Source organism: Cololabis saira, chromosome 1 (assembly GCF_033807715.1).
Source record: "Cololabis saira isolate AMF1-May2022 chromosome 1, fColSai1.1, whole genome shotgun sequence".
NCBI classification, from domain to species: domain Eukaryota; kingdom Metazoa; phylum Chordata; class Actinopteri; order Beloniformes; family Belonidae; genus Cololabis; species Cololabis saira.
The window spans coordinates 33,370,618-33,384,771 of NC_084587.1; the positions used below are offsets into that span (position 1 = coordinate 33,370,618).

Below are 14,154 nucleotides of genomic sequence, written 5' to 3' on the forward strand. Positions count from 1 at the left end.
GGAACTGTGGGAGAGACAGAAACTGTTTTTTAACAGCAAACAAATATCACCACAGACAACAGAAAAGTCAAAAATTCTGCTAACTGAGCTTAAAACCTTACATTTTTCATGTCACACTCTATTCTTGTTACTGCTCAGTAGTTATAAAACCCTATTAACAAATACAGGACTCTGATTTCTCAGCAAAAACACAGCCAGGATTGTTTTTACAACACCTTTTAGAACATTTTGAAACAGTGCATATTTAATGATACATTTTGTACGCAGAGATTTTTACATGATTTTTTTTATTTTACTCCATATAGATATGTTCTTTTCACCTGTAGATGTACATATGTTTTAACAATAACAATACTCACTCCGTTTGCATAATAATGTATGTTTTCATTAGTTTATTCATTAAATTATTCATCTATTTATAGGAGGGTATAAACAGGGCTGCACATAATTATTTTGGTCTGGTGCTCAGAGGAGCCCCTGGATATGTGACTTGGGGCTCCAAAAACGCGGTGACCCGTCTCGCCGGATCGATAAAAGAGGGATGCAGGAATAAGTTATAGGCAAAACGATATTTATTCACTTATAAAGATGAATTAAAAAATTATGGTGCGTGTTAGTCTGTAGAGTGTAGAGTCAGTATAAAAGTTACAGTTTTTATCGGCCAGATTGGGATGCTCATGGCATATTTTGCACCTCCTATGCTCTGTATGTCCACATCAGCCAAGGTGTAGAATATTGCTACAGGTGAAGAATATGGTGTAAAAGTTAACTTATTTCAATAATTCAACTAGAATATGGTGTAAAAGTTAACTTATTTCAATAATTCAACTAGAATATGGTGTAAAAGTTAATCTATAAAGCTAAATTGTATGCATATTTAAACAAACATTTATATCTATCTATCTATCTATCTATCTATCTATCTATCTATCTATCTATCTATCTATCTATCTATCTATCTATCTATCTATCTATCTATCTATCTATCTATCTATCTATCTATCTATCTATCTATCTATCTATCTATCTATCTATCTATCTATCTATCTATCTATCTATCTATCTATCGTTCATATCGATTTTTCTGTTATCGACTGCCTCTGACACCGACATCGACTCCTACTCTCTGGAATCTACTATTTGCCCTGGATCAGACAGGAAGCGGACATTGTCGGAGCAAGTTAACAAAGATAACAGGCTCAAAAACAAGATCGGGGCTTTATTCCTCACTTTTCTTCGCGGACAGTTTTATAATCCCCGGTTTTCGGACAGGCTAGGGCCCAGGCAGGGAGGCTGGCTGCTGTCATGTTGTGTTTGGAGGATGTTTCTCCCCGCAGGCTGATGATGTCGCCGGGACTCGCTAGTTCCGCCTGCGTCTCTCAGCTGCTCCGCTGCTTTTAGTTCACTGTCGTCCCACTTGCTTGATTCCTCAGTAAGTCCTCTCCTTTGTGGTTTCTTTGTGTTTTTGTTGTTGTACGAATGGTGCATTCTGACAAATGTAAAGTTTGAGCGATACTCTCACTGTGATGTTTGAGTCTCTGAGGCCACGCCGACCATTCCCAGCTGTTTTTCATGGTGGCTGGTGCTTCATGTGGCTCTGCAGGCACCAGGAAAGTTCACTTTAGTTTGTGGCAGGAAAGGGAAACAATCAAGTATAGATGGACACAATTAAGAATGCCTTTTTCTTTTAATCAGATAAGTTACACAAATAGATATTCTTGAGGTTACATCAATGACAAGGTGTAGTAGTAGTAGTGTTTATTTCGAATATGAATCATATTACAGTTTTTCACAATTGTTTAAACACATTTATTGGAACATCAGACACAATGTGCACAACCTGAAACTCATGTTTCAGGTGGCTGAACCAATCCTGCTGAACTCCAAGCACATTTACTGCTCTAGACTCAAATTCCCATTCCATACCACACATTTCTCACAACACTACACACAATTCCCAATACCCTGCACACTCTTCCTGAATTCCCTCTCTTGCTGTTCACACAGAACACACAGTCAATCACATTTCTAAACTCCAAAGGCTGTTGTGAAATATGCAATCAGTAATTTTCCATAAAAGGGTCACAGGTGAGCTCCTGGTTTGTTTGGAGAACAATGGATGGTGGCAATATTGAGAGAGGTGAGCAGCTTGCTGTGATGTCCAGTGGACTGCACATTTTGAGTCCAAATACTGTAAAATATTACTGTATTTGTTGTTACAGTAAAGAATTGTGTGTTGTTTTCTATTTGAGTAGCCTATACATAAGAATACTATATGGGGATATATTCCATCCAACAGCTGAAGGTGTAACACTGAACATACAAATGCATGATTCTACTGAGGCATTCATATAGTGTCTTCCATTCTGCACATCAGTGTTCAGTGGGTGCTTAGAAATGTCTACTCAAATGATGTATGTGTTTGGCATTTGAGAAGGAAATACCATTTAGTGAAGAGTTAACACTGTTTTGAGGGTAGAGTGTGCTTTTGCAAGAGAAGTGTAGGATTTTGCATTTTGTGTGTGAGTTTTGTAATCTGTGTTTAGAGTTTTGAGAAAGTGAAGTAGTCTATCAGGAAATGTGTTTAAACAATTGTGAAAAACTGTAAAAAAAAAAAAAAAGAAAGAAATAAGACAATCGTCTTAACATGAGACATAACATACAGTTAGTACATACACAGTGAGTACATATTCGAAAGGGAGTGAGAAGAAGTAAAACTTATAAACTCTCACCCACTCTCTAAATATGACTAGCTAATAAATGCAATGTGTGCAACATAACATTATGCAAACATAATATTGCCTATACACAATAACACACACACACACACACACACACACACACACACACACTAGTACCTACATACATGTATACATAGGGACACATACTGCATATAGGACAAAAGGAAAAACAAAACAAGACAATACAAACATTGTAACAACACAAGCTACTGACCAGGGTAAGAAAATAAGGATACAAATAAATAAATAAAAAATAAACACTGTATTATTGCACCCAAACATTTTGCTCATCCCTGTACCTCTGAAAAATAATATCTTTGTATTTTATTTTAAACTGTTTAATATTTGGACATTGCTTTAATTCCATTGAAAACTTGTTCCATAGCCTCACCCCGCTGACTGAAACACAAAAACCTTTCCTGTTTGTGCGTATTAATGTGACATTAAAATTACTTTTGCCCCTTAAATCACAATGTTAAAAACAAATCCACCTAATTTTAAACTGTATATTTCTATTTCCTAGTATATTAGGAAATATACGAACTACATTTGACTGATTGCTAATACTTGCACTTGGACTGATTTTAACCACCTAATTGCAGATTATAAATTCTTTATTGAAAAGTGTGATTCATGTATTATTTTTGTTTGCCTTTTAGACGGACAAAATATCAAATATCCATGCCACATTATAGCTGGTGGTCATCTAAGCTATTGTAACTGTCAAAGGCTTGAAATAAGGCAGCTGCACATTCTTTTCTTTTGTTCTTGAAGATGTTTCACCTTCCATCCAGAAGGCATCCCCTGAACAACAACGATGAAACGTCTTCAAGAACAAAAGAAAAGGTTTCCAGATGCCTTGTTTCTAGCCTTTGTGTTAATCAGCCAGTCATGTGACCTTATTATCTCTCCTGCTTGCTCCCTTTGACAGTACTTTTGGTGCCATTGATTAGATACTATGCTTGTTTTGTCCATTGATTAGATACTATGCTTGTTTTGTCCAGGGATGACGGGGCATGGTACCGGAGCTTTCCAAGACCCCTCACAGGGTTCGGTGGAACGGGGGGAGCAGCTGCACACCTTACCTAAAGACACCCCTGGGTCTCCAGATGCCTCTGAGTTGGGGAGTCCTCGTTGTGCACCAAACTTTGACCTCCTCCACATGGTTGTGTCTTACAAGAGAATGGCTCTGTATCTAGAACCAGTTGTAGATGGAGTCGAGCTCATTCGCCACATGCTCGGGTGAGTAAAGGTTCTGTGGCTTGTATGAACATCAGGTGATTATACTTGTTTTTTAGCCATGAGTTGCATTTAACATGAACAATCAGTTATTACCTTATTTTTTTTCTTCCTTTACTCAGATGGAAGATGCCGCTGTGCTCTCTTCTAGTTTGTATTTTCCTAAATATCTTCCTTTGCACAATTACTGAAGGTAAGATTTGTGACAATATTAATGTCATTTGACATTGATATTGATTTAGCTCTAATGTGACGCCCTAATAATCATCAACTTTTTTTTCTGTTTCTGTTATCAGTTGGTTGGTTCACATTGAGTGTGGTGGCAGTGTCGGTGCCTGCAGCCCTGGGTTACCTGCAGGACAGGTGTGGGGGCAGAGCCTCAGAAGCTGAGCTCCAGAGGAGGTGCTATCACGCTGTACACCGTAGAGACCTGCAGACAGTGCATCTCACCAAACAGGAGGCCATGCTGGAAGTCAAAGACCTGTAAGAAAAGAAAATCATCTTTTGATTTAATAATTCATCAAAAAGTCAAAGGGAAAAAAAAAAATCTGGTAAAAAAAAAATCTGGTAAAATCCTCAGTTTGTGTCATATTATTTTTATTGAAAGAGTGCCAGATTGAGAGGACTTTCCTATGTGTTTTATATATATTTTTTTGATTTGATTTGATTTGACATCTTTATTGACAATGGAAAATGTATAAATACATAGGCCACACCATCATCAAAAGCATAAAAACACAATAAAGCAGGAGCTTATTTCCATTGCGGTCCTTTAAGATATTTGTGTGCGTAAACAATGGTCTGCTGAATGAAAGTGGTGTACGTCAGGACATGTGGGAGAAAATGTGGACTGCGTGGGTCGGCCTACCACGCCAGGGAGAGAGATATAAGGCAGGAATACACACATTTAACATACATTACAATACAAAGCAGATACGAATCCAATTTTAAAACACTATGCACCAGAATATTTTTCAATTAACCTACACCCATCTTCTACCCCTGATAATCCAGCTCCTTACAAAAGTTTTAAAGGAAGCAGAGGAGCTAGTGGATTTAGTATTCATGTATTTTTCTCATTTTTTAGCTGAAATGTTGGTCTATTGGTGGCCTGTTGCAGTGGCTCCATTTGTGTTGCTGCTTCTTGAGCTTTCTACAGTTTTTTTTCTCTCTCTGATCTTGAAAGGTGATTTCAGAGCTGGTTTTGAATGATTTTGCTTCAAAGATTTAACTACCGTAGTAATACAGGATACAGGACCTCTTTCATTATCGGGTATTGTTTGTAACCATGACATTGGAAAAGTTATTTTCATGAGGAGTGGCTGATTGAATGATCAACCACCTCAAATCCAAGCGAGTTGAAGAGGTGAGGTCAGTGGGAGAAAATATGGGTCAAGAAGGAAAAGCTTTACATGATTTGTTACATAGATTATTAGAATGTAAACTGGAGGAACTTGAGCTCATGGGCGGACAGCTAGAGGATCAGGAATGCAGCCTTGTGTTTTTTTTCCTCTAAGTTGTGGCTGTAGGAGCATGTTCTGGACCCCAGCACCTTCCTATTTGGATTTTAGACAGTACTGGTGCCAAATGGACCAGCAAAAGTGGGGGAGGACAGCTTGCAGTGTTGCTTTACAGTGAATGGTGTGGTCCTGGATGAGCTCCTGTGAAACCGCGCCTCTGCAACGCTCATGTTGAACCACTGGCTGGGACTTTCTGTTTGTGCTGTCAATTATTGATATGCTTATGCAGAGTTTGCAGCTGTGTGTGGTATTTGTTCTTGTGTGGTCACAAATATTTCTTAGATTATTGTTGTTATATGTTTGTGGTCATGTGTATTTTCTACTGTTGTCAGGTTGAAGTATCTGGATGACTTGTTGTCTTCAGCTTGCCACTCAGCAGAAGATATTTACAAAGTCATATACTGGGATAATCACACCAAATCGACACGGTATGTTGTGTATCTCTCTCTCTTTGTCTCTCTCTTCTCTCTCTCTCTGGCTGTCTCTTTCTTGTGGAATTAATACATTTTACATTTGCAGTCTTATAATTAGTCATTGAACCTATATATTTTTTATTTTTTTATTTTATTAGTTTGCACACAATAAAATTAACACTTGCAATCAAAATAGTAAAACAAATGTGACAGGAGAGGTCAAAAAGCCAACAGGCTTATGCAACGGACCTCCCCTCAATTTAGGAAGTAAAACAGTAATTACAAAAAATCAAAAAACAAAAACAACAAGACGAAGACCATAAACAAAAACAAAGAAGGTTTGACTACATGGTTATAGATCATCAACACACACAAAAAAAAACCAAACAAACAAACACAAAAAAAAAAAAAAAAAAACAAAGAAAACTTGCCATTTTTTAAATGTGAATTAAATGAGATGATAAATTTCTTTTAAAAATCTCTAGAGAAGCAGAGCTTTTGATAATGTGAGATTTGGAGTTCCATATCTGCACACCGCGATATCTGAGGGAAAACTGGCCGTGTTTAGTTTTATAAAAAGGAAGATGAAAATGATTAACCTGTCTAGTTTTATATGAATGTATTTGAGAATTATAAGTGAAAAAATTACAAAACGATAGTGGTAAAGAAAAAGGCAAAAACATATGTTTGTATAAAAACACACATATCTGATGAATATTTATGTCAAATACTGAAAGAAGTTTGAGTTTTCTGAACAAAGGAGTAGAAGGTTCCGTAGAGTTAGAAAAAGTTGCCAGTCTTACAAATCGTTTTTGCAAAAAATAAAGTTGACGAAGACTGGAAGGGTATGTATTTGCCCAAACAATATTACCATAAATCAAATAAGGATAAATCATAGAATAATACAGAGTTAATAAGCAAGAAATATTAACGAGATTCTGCAGTTTGCTGATGATTCCCAATGAGGACAATGATATATGTGACTGAGATGAAAATTCCGAGGTAATCATTATAACTAGGGGTGGGTATTGGGAAGGACCTCACGATACGATACGCATCACGATACTTGAGCCACGATACGATACACATTGCGATATCCCGATTATGCGATATCCCGATTATTATATTCTACATAGTTCACCGAAAAATTTAAAAATGCATTACACGTCTTAAAATCCAAGTTGTATATATGTACATCAGATGATAGTGATAGATCTTAAAATCCGAGTTGCACGTTCATCAGATTATAGTGACAATTAATGGGACAAACTGAGTCAAAACAATGTTTTATTATAACTATACAAGCTAAAGTTACAACATATTTGTATATGTTTTTCATATTATTTACATCATATGAAATTAACATTAAATTTAGTATGAGGTTGCTTTAATTATGTGGCAAATGATAATAAACACAAGAAAGATGGGTACTAAAACCAAGGACAGGCACAGTGATCAGTCAGTATAGATATAAATCCATAAATAAATAAACCTCTGTCCATTATTTTTCATTTTTTAAGGACAGGCAATTGTGTTATATAAAAAATAAATTATAAATTGAAATAAAACGTGAAATAAAACCTGAGCTCAGTGCAGGGCCCTCCCAGGGTTGGTAGAGAGTGGCAATGCCCAGGACTGTCACTTAGGTAGGAGCACTGGGTGATAGAATGGGAAAAAGATCGGGGATAAAAAAAATAAAAAAAAATCGATATTCAAATTTTTAATATCGATATTGAATCGGCTGGAAAAGTATCGCGATATATTGCCATATCGATATTTTTGCCCACCCCTAATTATAACTCCTTTGAATTAAGGTATTTCCAAAGGTTTTTGTTTAGATTAAAATATCAATTTTAACTTAGTTTTGAAAGAATATTTGCTTTTTGGAGGTGTTGTTTGGCTGTAGCCATTTCCCATCAGCAAAAACCTGCCAAACTAACTTTGGACTCCCATCCCCAGTTGTCTCTTGTGACAACTGCGTATCGCTTTACGGCACATTGCACACAATAACAATGATGAGACTGGCTCGCAGAGTTCCAATGAACATAAATCACAGACTGTTTTAAAAGCTACTTTACCTACACACCTAAAGGGGACCCTCTGAGAACACCCTTTATGCTGCTTCAAAAGTAAACATTTGTTGTGTCTGATCCCCTACAATGTGGCTTCTGTGATTGAGCAGCCTTTGTCCTCTTTCCAGGTTCTATGGGGGGATGTTGATAGCAGTGTGTCTGCTTTATGTGGCTCCTGTGGGCTGGTTGCTTGCCGGGCTCAACAGCGCCATCTTCCTGTGGAACAGAGATTTCTTCAGAGGTTAGTTTCTCCAAATTAAAAATAACCTTCATCTCTGAGAACAAAGTGAACGTTGCGCCGTGTTGTCCTGTTCTCCTGTCCAGTTTTAATGGACCTTCGGAAGCTGTTCCACACGGGGCAGAGTCAGACCTCAGTGGGGGAGAGTGAAGAACCGGAAATGAGTAATTTGTTGGACAGGACCCCCACACCAACTAGTCTGGAGGTGAGAGAAATTAAATGAAAACCCCTTCAGGTTGATGACTTGTATATTGGTTGTTAAAAAAAAACTGGTTGGAAGCTGTATTTCTGGAAAATGAATAAATGGACTTGTTCCTGTCATCCATGTATCACTTACTCTGTTAAATTTTTATTTTCCTTTTAAAGAAAGAGACAGGGGTTCAGATGAGATTTTTCATCATGGTTTTATATAAGTTATTGATCATCACACAGTTTATTACATGGTGTCTTTGGTGCTAATTCTGGAACCGTACGGCTTTCAGGGCCTTATTGGGTAACAACCGAATATTCAAGTAGGAATCTGTGTGTTGGATAACAGGACCTCTCTCCTGGCAGTGTAGAGGAAGCTGAGGAGGCTGAGCCAGATGACGAATTTAAAGATGCCATTGAGGTAAATGCAACCCTGAATTTTTGTTTTACATGTTTCAGTTACATTTTTAACATCATAGCTTTGTTTTTCCGCTTGAATCTGACATCCCTCAGTCCAGCATTACCAGACTAGAACCTATGTGTTGATTTTCAATAGGTAACATCAGTAGTTTCAAGTGTATTTATTTCAGGTAGGCAGGTGATGGTGAAATAACAGAAATATGTATTTCTCGTTGTTAGCTTAATGATCTGACTCTGTTTTCATATTACCTGGTGAAGTTAGAATTTGCTGTTACTTTTTTGAAAAAATAAAAGCCTCTTCATGTTGATGATATACATCCTGTTATTTTTTTTTTCCTGCTGTGTCTAAACTCAGGAAAATTCAGTTTCACTTCAGGTGAGTTATTCCCCAATATGTTTAGTGGAAGTGTCCTCTCACCCAGTAAACATTCACTCTACAACTGCAGTCATGTAAAAAAAAAAAAAGTGCATCCTCTTTCATTTTAAGTTTTAATATCAGGACATCACAAGGAAAAAAAAAAAAAAAGTCTTTACCAGGTCCTAAAATTTGGTAAATTCGATAAATTCAAAATCACATAAACAACAACAATTCTTGACATATTACATGATGTCATCATTTATTAAAAAAAAAAAAAAACTTTGTCAAAATGCAGTGGTAGTATGTGAAAATACTTGGCTGTTGTAGCGACAACAGCTTGACGTGATTGTTTGTATGATGTCATCATTTTTGACCTTAAGAAGGAATATTCACCCTCCTTTAAAATGTTACTTCAGTTCGTTGAAGTTTGCAGACATTCGTTTCACAGATCTTTCAAGGTCTTGTCAAAATATTTTACTCTGGTTGAAGTCTGGACCTGCCGCTTTGCTCTTTTCACTTTGAACCATTCTGTTATAGATTTGCTCATGTGAGTGGGATCATTGTCCAGGTGCATGACCCGAGTTCAGCCACGCTTCTGCTGTCAGATACAGATGGCCTCAAGTTTGACCTTAAGATATTTTAGTACAATAGAGAAGTCCACAGTCAGCTTAGTGACTGCAAGGCTCCCAGATCCTGTGGCAGCAAAACAACCCCAAATCATTAAACTTCCACCACCGTGCTTGATATTTGGAAAGATGTGTTTGCAATGTAGAAAACCAAACATATCACAATCATGCACTGTTGCAAAACAGTTATTCGTACACACAGTCATTCCCTTTTTAATTTTTTATCATGTAGCATAAGTGGTACAAGATCTGGATATTTTGCAGTCTTATTTACACAGTCCATATTTCATGGTCAGAACTTGGCTGGAACTTGCTAGGATGTCCATTCAAATAGTTTGGAATTTTTTTTATAACCCTTCTCATATTGATGACCAGTTGAACATTGCTTATCAAAGGTCATTACTCAGTTTTTTAAGTCTCAGACCAACAAAGTGCCTAAACTTCTGCCTTTTTTGTCTTTTAGAGATGGTAACATTTTTAGATTATTACTTTACCATGTGCTATTTACCTACCTTTAAGACCTGGTAAGGAAAAATGTATTTTTGCAATGTCCTGACGTGCAACATTTAGGAATTGAAAGAAGGTGTACTGATTTCACAAAACACAAAAACTTGACTTGTTGTGAGCTTGTCCCTGGTGACCTCGTGCTGTAGATCCTGTTTTGCTTTTTGAAGCGTGGTAAATGCGTATCTTCATAAATCATCCAAAGTGTCAGTTCTAGTATGTAATGTTGTTTTCATGTGTTCTGTTTCCTGACAAGGAAACCCCTTTGGTCTTGTTGGTAAGTGGACCCCACCCACCTGTCCATCCGACCTTTCACCCATCCATGAAACAAATGCGTGAAATCAAGTGAATTTCCCCCGTGCCGTTTTTAGTCACGTGTCCTCATTAGGAATGTTTAGTCTTTTTGTCTTTGTGATTGAAAGCATGTTATGACATGTTTTGTATACAAGTCTGCTGGATTTGTTTTGTTGTCCGTCCCCCCCATTCCCAGCATGTGCATAGATGCAGAAATTCAACCTGGGCCTTTAAGTACAGCTGAGGGACTAAGGATATCTACTGGTCCTGTTTGTTGAGGAGTTATTGTTCGTTATTCCTCAACAATGACTAAAAAAAACATCCCCTTGTTTGTACTTTTTCTTGTCCCTTTCCACCATCAACTGACTGTCAAGCCACTGGTTTATTTAAACATGGTACATAAGTCAAACACATACTTTACACCATTATCAAGTCTTTTAATAGCTGTGCAGGAATATTAACGGCAGAGTAATTGGTTTCTTATTTGGGCTTGTTGGCATCGTGCTTGGCTGACAAATAAACCCCTCTGGAGGCATGTAGTGTATGCATTTAACCTGCAAATGCATGCATTGCAAGAACTACAGCTATACTTCTTAGTTGTTGTACTTGCCATCAGAGTACTTGATTTAGATGTTGTCTGACATCTAAATAGTCTTTTATGCTTATTTTATTTTATTGGCTGAATTTAATCCTGTTCATCATCGGTGAGTTGGTGTGCATCTGTCTTCTTTTCTTAGTTAAAAGCCCCCAGGTATCTTCTCGTAAATAACATGTCACTGCCGTTCTTTCTCACTTTCTCTCTTCCCTTACTTATCCTTTCCTGCAGGAGGATGACGACGGCCCTCTTGGAGCTCCGGAGTATGACACCATCTCTGAAAATGGACTCCTGAGTCGTAATGAACCAATACGCAGTAAAGTGTCTAAACTGACGGAGAAACTACGTAAACGCTACCCCACTGCCAGCACAGGTACTCTGACAATAGCATGCGTTGTCGTTCAATGATGGAAAAAGAGTCCTTATGTGAATCTCACATTGTATATTAAAACACATTTCCATCTCTTTGGATTCTGTTTCCCAGGCAACTGTTCCAGCTGTAACGCCGTCTTCTCAGTTCTAAAGAAAAGGGTGAGACTCAGACTTTATTACAGCAATTAATATATACTGTAAGTGTAGAATGCTTCTATGAAAAATATAATGGATGTATTTTTATATATTGCAGAGGAACTGCAGTAACTGTGGCAACAGCTTCTGTTCCCGATGCTGCTCTTTCAAGGTGCTGAGATCTTCCATGGGAGCAACAGGTGAGAAAAAATATTCATCAAAGGGTTTTTAGTTGTTTGTACATGTTAATTAATTCAATTAGAACAGCTTCATATAATCCCATTCCTGTTTATGTTGTGATTTTCTGCCTTCTGATTATGTTTCCTCCTCAGCTCCAGAGGCGCAGAGAGAAACCGTGTTTGTGTGTGCTGCATGTAATTCCTCCCTCATCAAGTTACAGTGAGATGCTGTCGGTTTCATCTCCTGAGCCCATCACTGAAACCTGAACCCACATGCTTCGGTTTTCGAGTAAACATCTGTCAAGATATCATCTGTGTGCGTTTTGAAGGCACCCCCGTATTTACCTACTTGCAGAACCCTTTCCTGTCGCTTATGGGATTCATACTGTAATGTGTTCAAATATTTCCTGCTTGAACTCCAACTGGACCTCACGAGACTTCGAACCTTAATACACAGCATCAAAGCTCCACAGTCCAAGGACATCAATCTTTTTCCCCCTTGTTTGGGCAAAGTGGAGTGAAAATCTTGCAAGGTGAAGCTCAAGACTCAGCCTGTGGTCTTAGGTATAAGCACAAAGGACGTCAGTGGCTCTTTACACACTTTACCTTACCACAAAGTTGGATGTTCAGGCCTCTGCAGTGAATACAGTAGAATTACAGTGATGTGAGTTTACTTTAGATGGCAGATGAGCATGTAGTTAGGTGTTTGCACCAGGCAAAACTGGATTTCTTGTGTTCAAATAAAAAATGAATGAGAAGTTCTGTGTTTGACGCAGAACAGCAAAACTCGTCAACCCCCCCCCACTCCCCCACAGGCTTTCCTCTCTCCACACCTGGATCCTCAACAGTTCATAGTTTTGTATAACTCTTAATTTTCTTCAAGATTTTGCCCTCAATTTGGTGAGTGGACAGATCATTTCTTACAAAGAGCATTTTAAGCAAATTATGTGTTTTCGTTACAGTGAGAACCTGCTACTGAAATACTCCCTGTTGCTTGAAACATACTGTTTTCCAATTATGTTTGCACTCAATGGAGTTTGTGCATCCCAGAGGGAGTAGATGGGATTTGCAGGATAAACGATTACTTAGTGAATAAGCACGACCTGCTGTTATTTAAGTGACATTTCTGACTGTGATCTTCTACTGGAGGCCGAGACAGAAACTCTTAAAATTATGAAATAATCAGATTGCTTCTTTCCATTGTTTCTTTCCTGTGTGGACAAATAACCTTATTGTAGTACAGCCTAGAGACAAAATGTCCCTGAATCTTCTCCTCTAACTGGATGGAAGTTAAACCAACAGGATTTGAAGGGATGGAGAAACCACCTGAAACTCTTTCCTGAGCCTCACTTTCTCGCAAGCAGGACTTGACTTGAAGAAGCCGGTTAGAGACTTTGAAACCCAGGAGGTGGATCCTGGCTGCAAATTTTAATCAGCTCAGACACGGATGATTGTAAACATTTGCTTTGCTTTTACGGTAATCCTATATACACTGTTACTGTACATTGTTGTAACTGTTCATTATCTAATATATTTAATGCAAAACTCCAAAAGAGCAAGTTGTTTGATGGAGTGGTTATTTCTGTGTATTTTGTCCCTCACTTAAAGGTTGTAGTATATTATCATTGAAATAAAATGTGAAGATTTAATTTAAAGAAAGTAACAAATGTACAGTGGAACCTGGAATACTTGATGTAGAAATATTATCGCCAATACTGTTGGATCATAATATTAGGGAATTTTGCTTTGAAAAGCTCTCATCAAATTTCATTTCTAGTTCTATTTTATGTATTTATCCGCCTGACCATGATCCAGAGATTGGACCAATATTTTATGCATGTAATTCATCTTGGGCAGCATGCATGTGAAGAATTCAGACAATTAATCAATTCACTTTTTAATTTTCTAGATGTATTTTTAGATATCAAAGTGTAAAATCTGAAAGAGTTTTAAACGATATGTCAACCACATTGTTATGTTTGTTTTACAGTGAGTCTCCAATTTCAAATGATAAAACCAGCGGAAATTATTGGCTTGCTTCTACAGGTTTTGTTGTCTACAGTGGCTTTCACCCTATGAACCCGCTCATTTAATACCTGACCACCAGGGAGCGCAAAATGCAAACCGTGTAATTAAATGAAACTTAGAAATAAATATTTGTCATGTAGATAAATTATAAAACCCCTCTGATATGCAAAGAGCCACCTGTGTTTACCTCTGACTTAAAAGTCAGTTGATGGGTTGCTTAGATTTAGGCAA

General features: G+C 37.6%; 1 protein-coding gene across 4 annotated transcripts; it reads left to right on the forward strand.

Annotated features, from left to right (window-relative positions):
• Window positions 1-1,159: 1,159 nt before the first annotated feature.
• Window positions 1,160-14,154, forward strand: zfyve27 (zinc finger, FYVE domain containing 27). 4 transcript variants are annotated; one of them, XM_061720756.1, is made up of 14 exons: window positions 1,160-1,432; window positions 3,746-3,983; window positions 4,103-4,173; window positions 4,277-4,463; window positions 5,833-5,928; window positions 8,114-8,226; window positions 8,310-8,428; window positions 8,762-8,833; window positions 9,188-9,208; window positions 10,577-10,597; window positions 11,441-11,582; window positions 11,694-11,740; window positions 11,835-11,916; window positions 12,049-14,154. In XM_061720756.1, the coding sequence occupies exons 2-14, from the start codon at window positions 3,748-3,750 to the stop codon at window positions 12,117-12,119; spliced, it is 1,278 nt and encodes a 425-aa protein (XP_061576740.1). In that variant the 5' UTR covers window positions 1,160-1,432; window positions 3,746-3,747; the 3' UTR covers window positions 12,120-14,154. The 4 variants fall into 4 exon arrangements, with proteins under 4 accessions (XP_061576740.1, XP_061576748.1, XP_061576756.1 ...); XM_061720764.1 differs by lacking the exon at window positions 10,577-10,597; XM_061720772.1 differs by lacking the exon at window positions 9,188-9,208.

Bases quoted from the DNA above. Each gene is read 5' to 3' on its own strand.
- zfyve27 (XM_061720756.1), top strand. From the start codon at position 3,748: ATGACGGGGCATGGTACCGGAGCTTTCCAAGACCCCTCACAGGGTTCG. The intron at 3,984-4,102 runs GTGAGTAAAGGT...TCCTTTACTCAG, and splicing joins CTCATTCGCCACATGCTCGG to ATGGAAGATGCCGCTGTGCT. The intron at 11,741-11,834 runs GTGAGACTCAGA...TATATATTGCAG, and splicing joins TCTCAGTTCTAAAGAAAAGG to AGGAACTGCAGTAACTGTGG.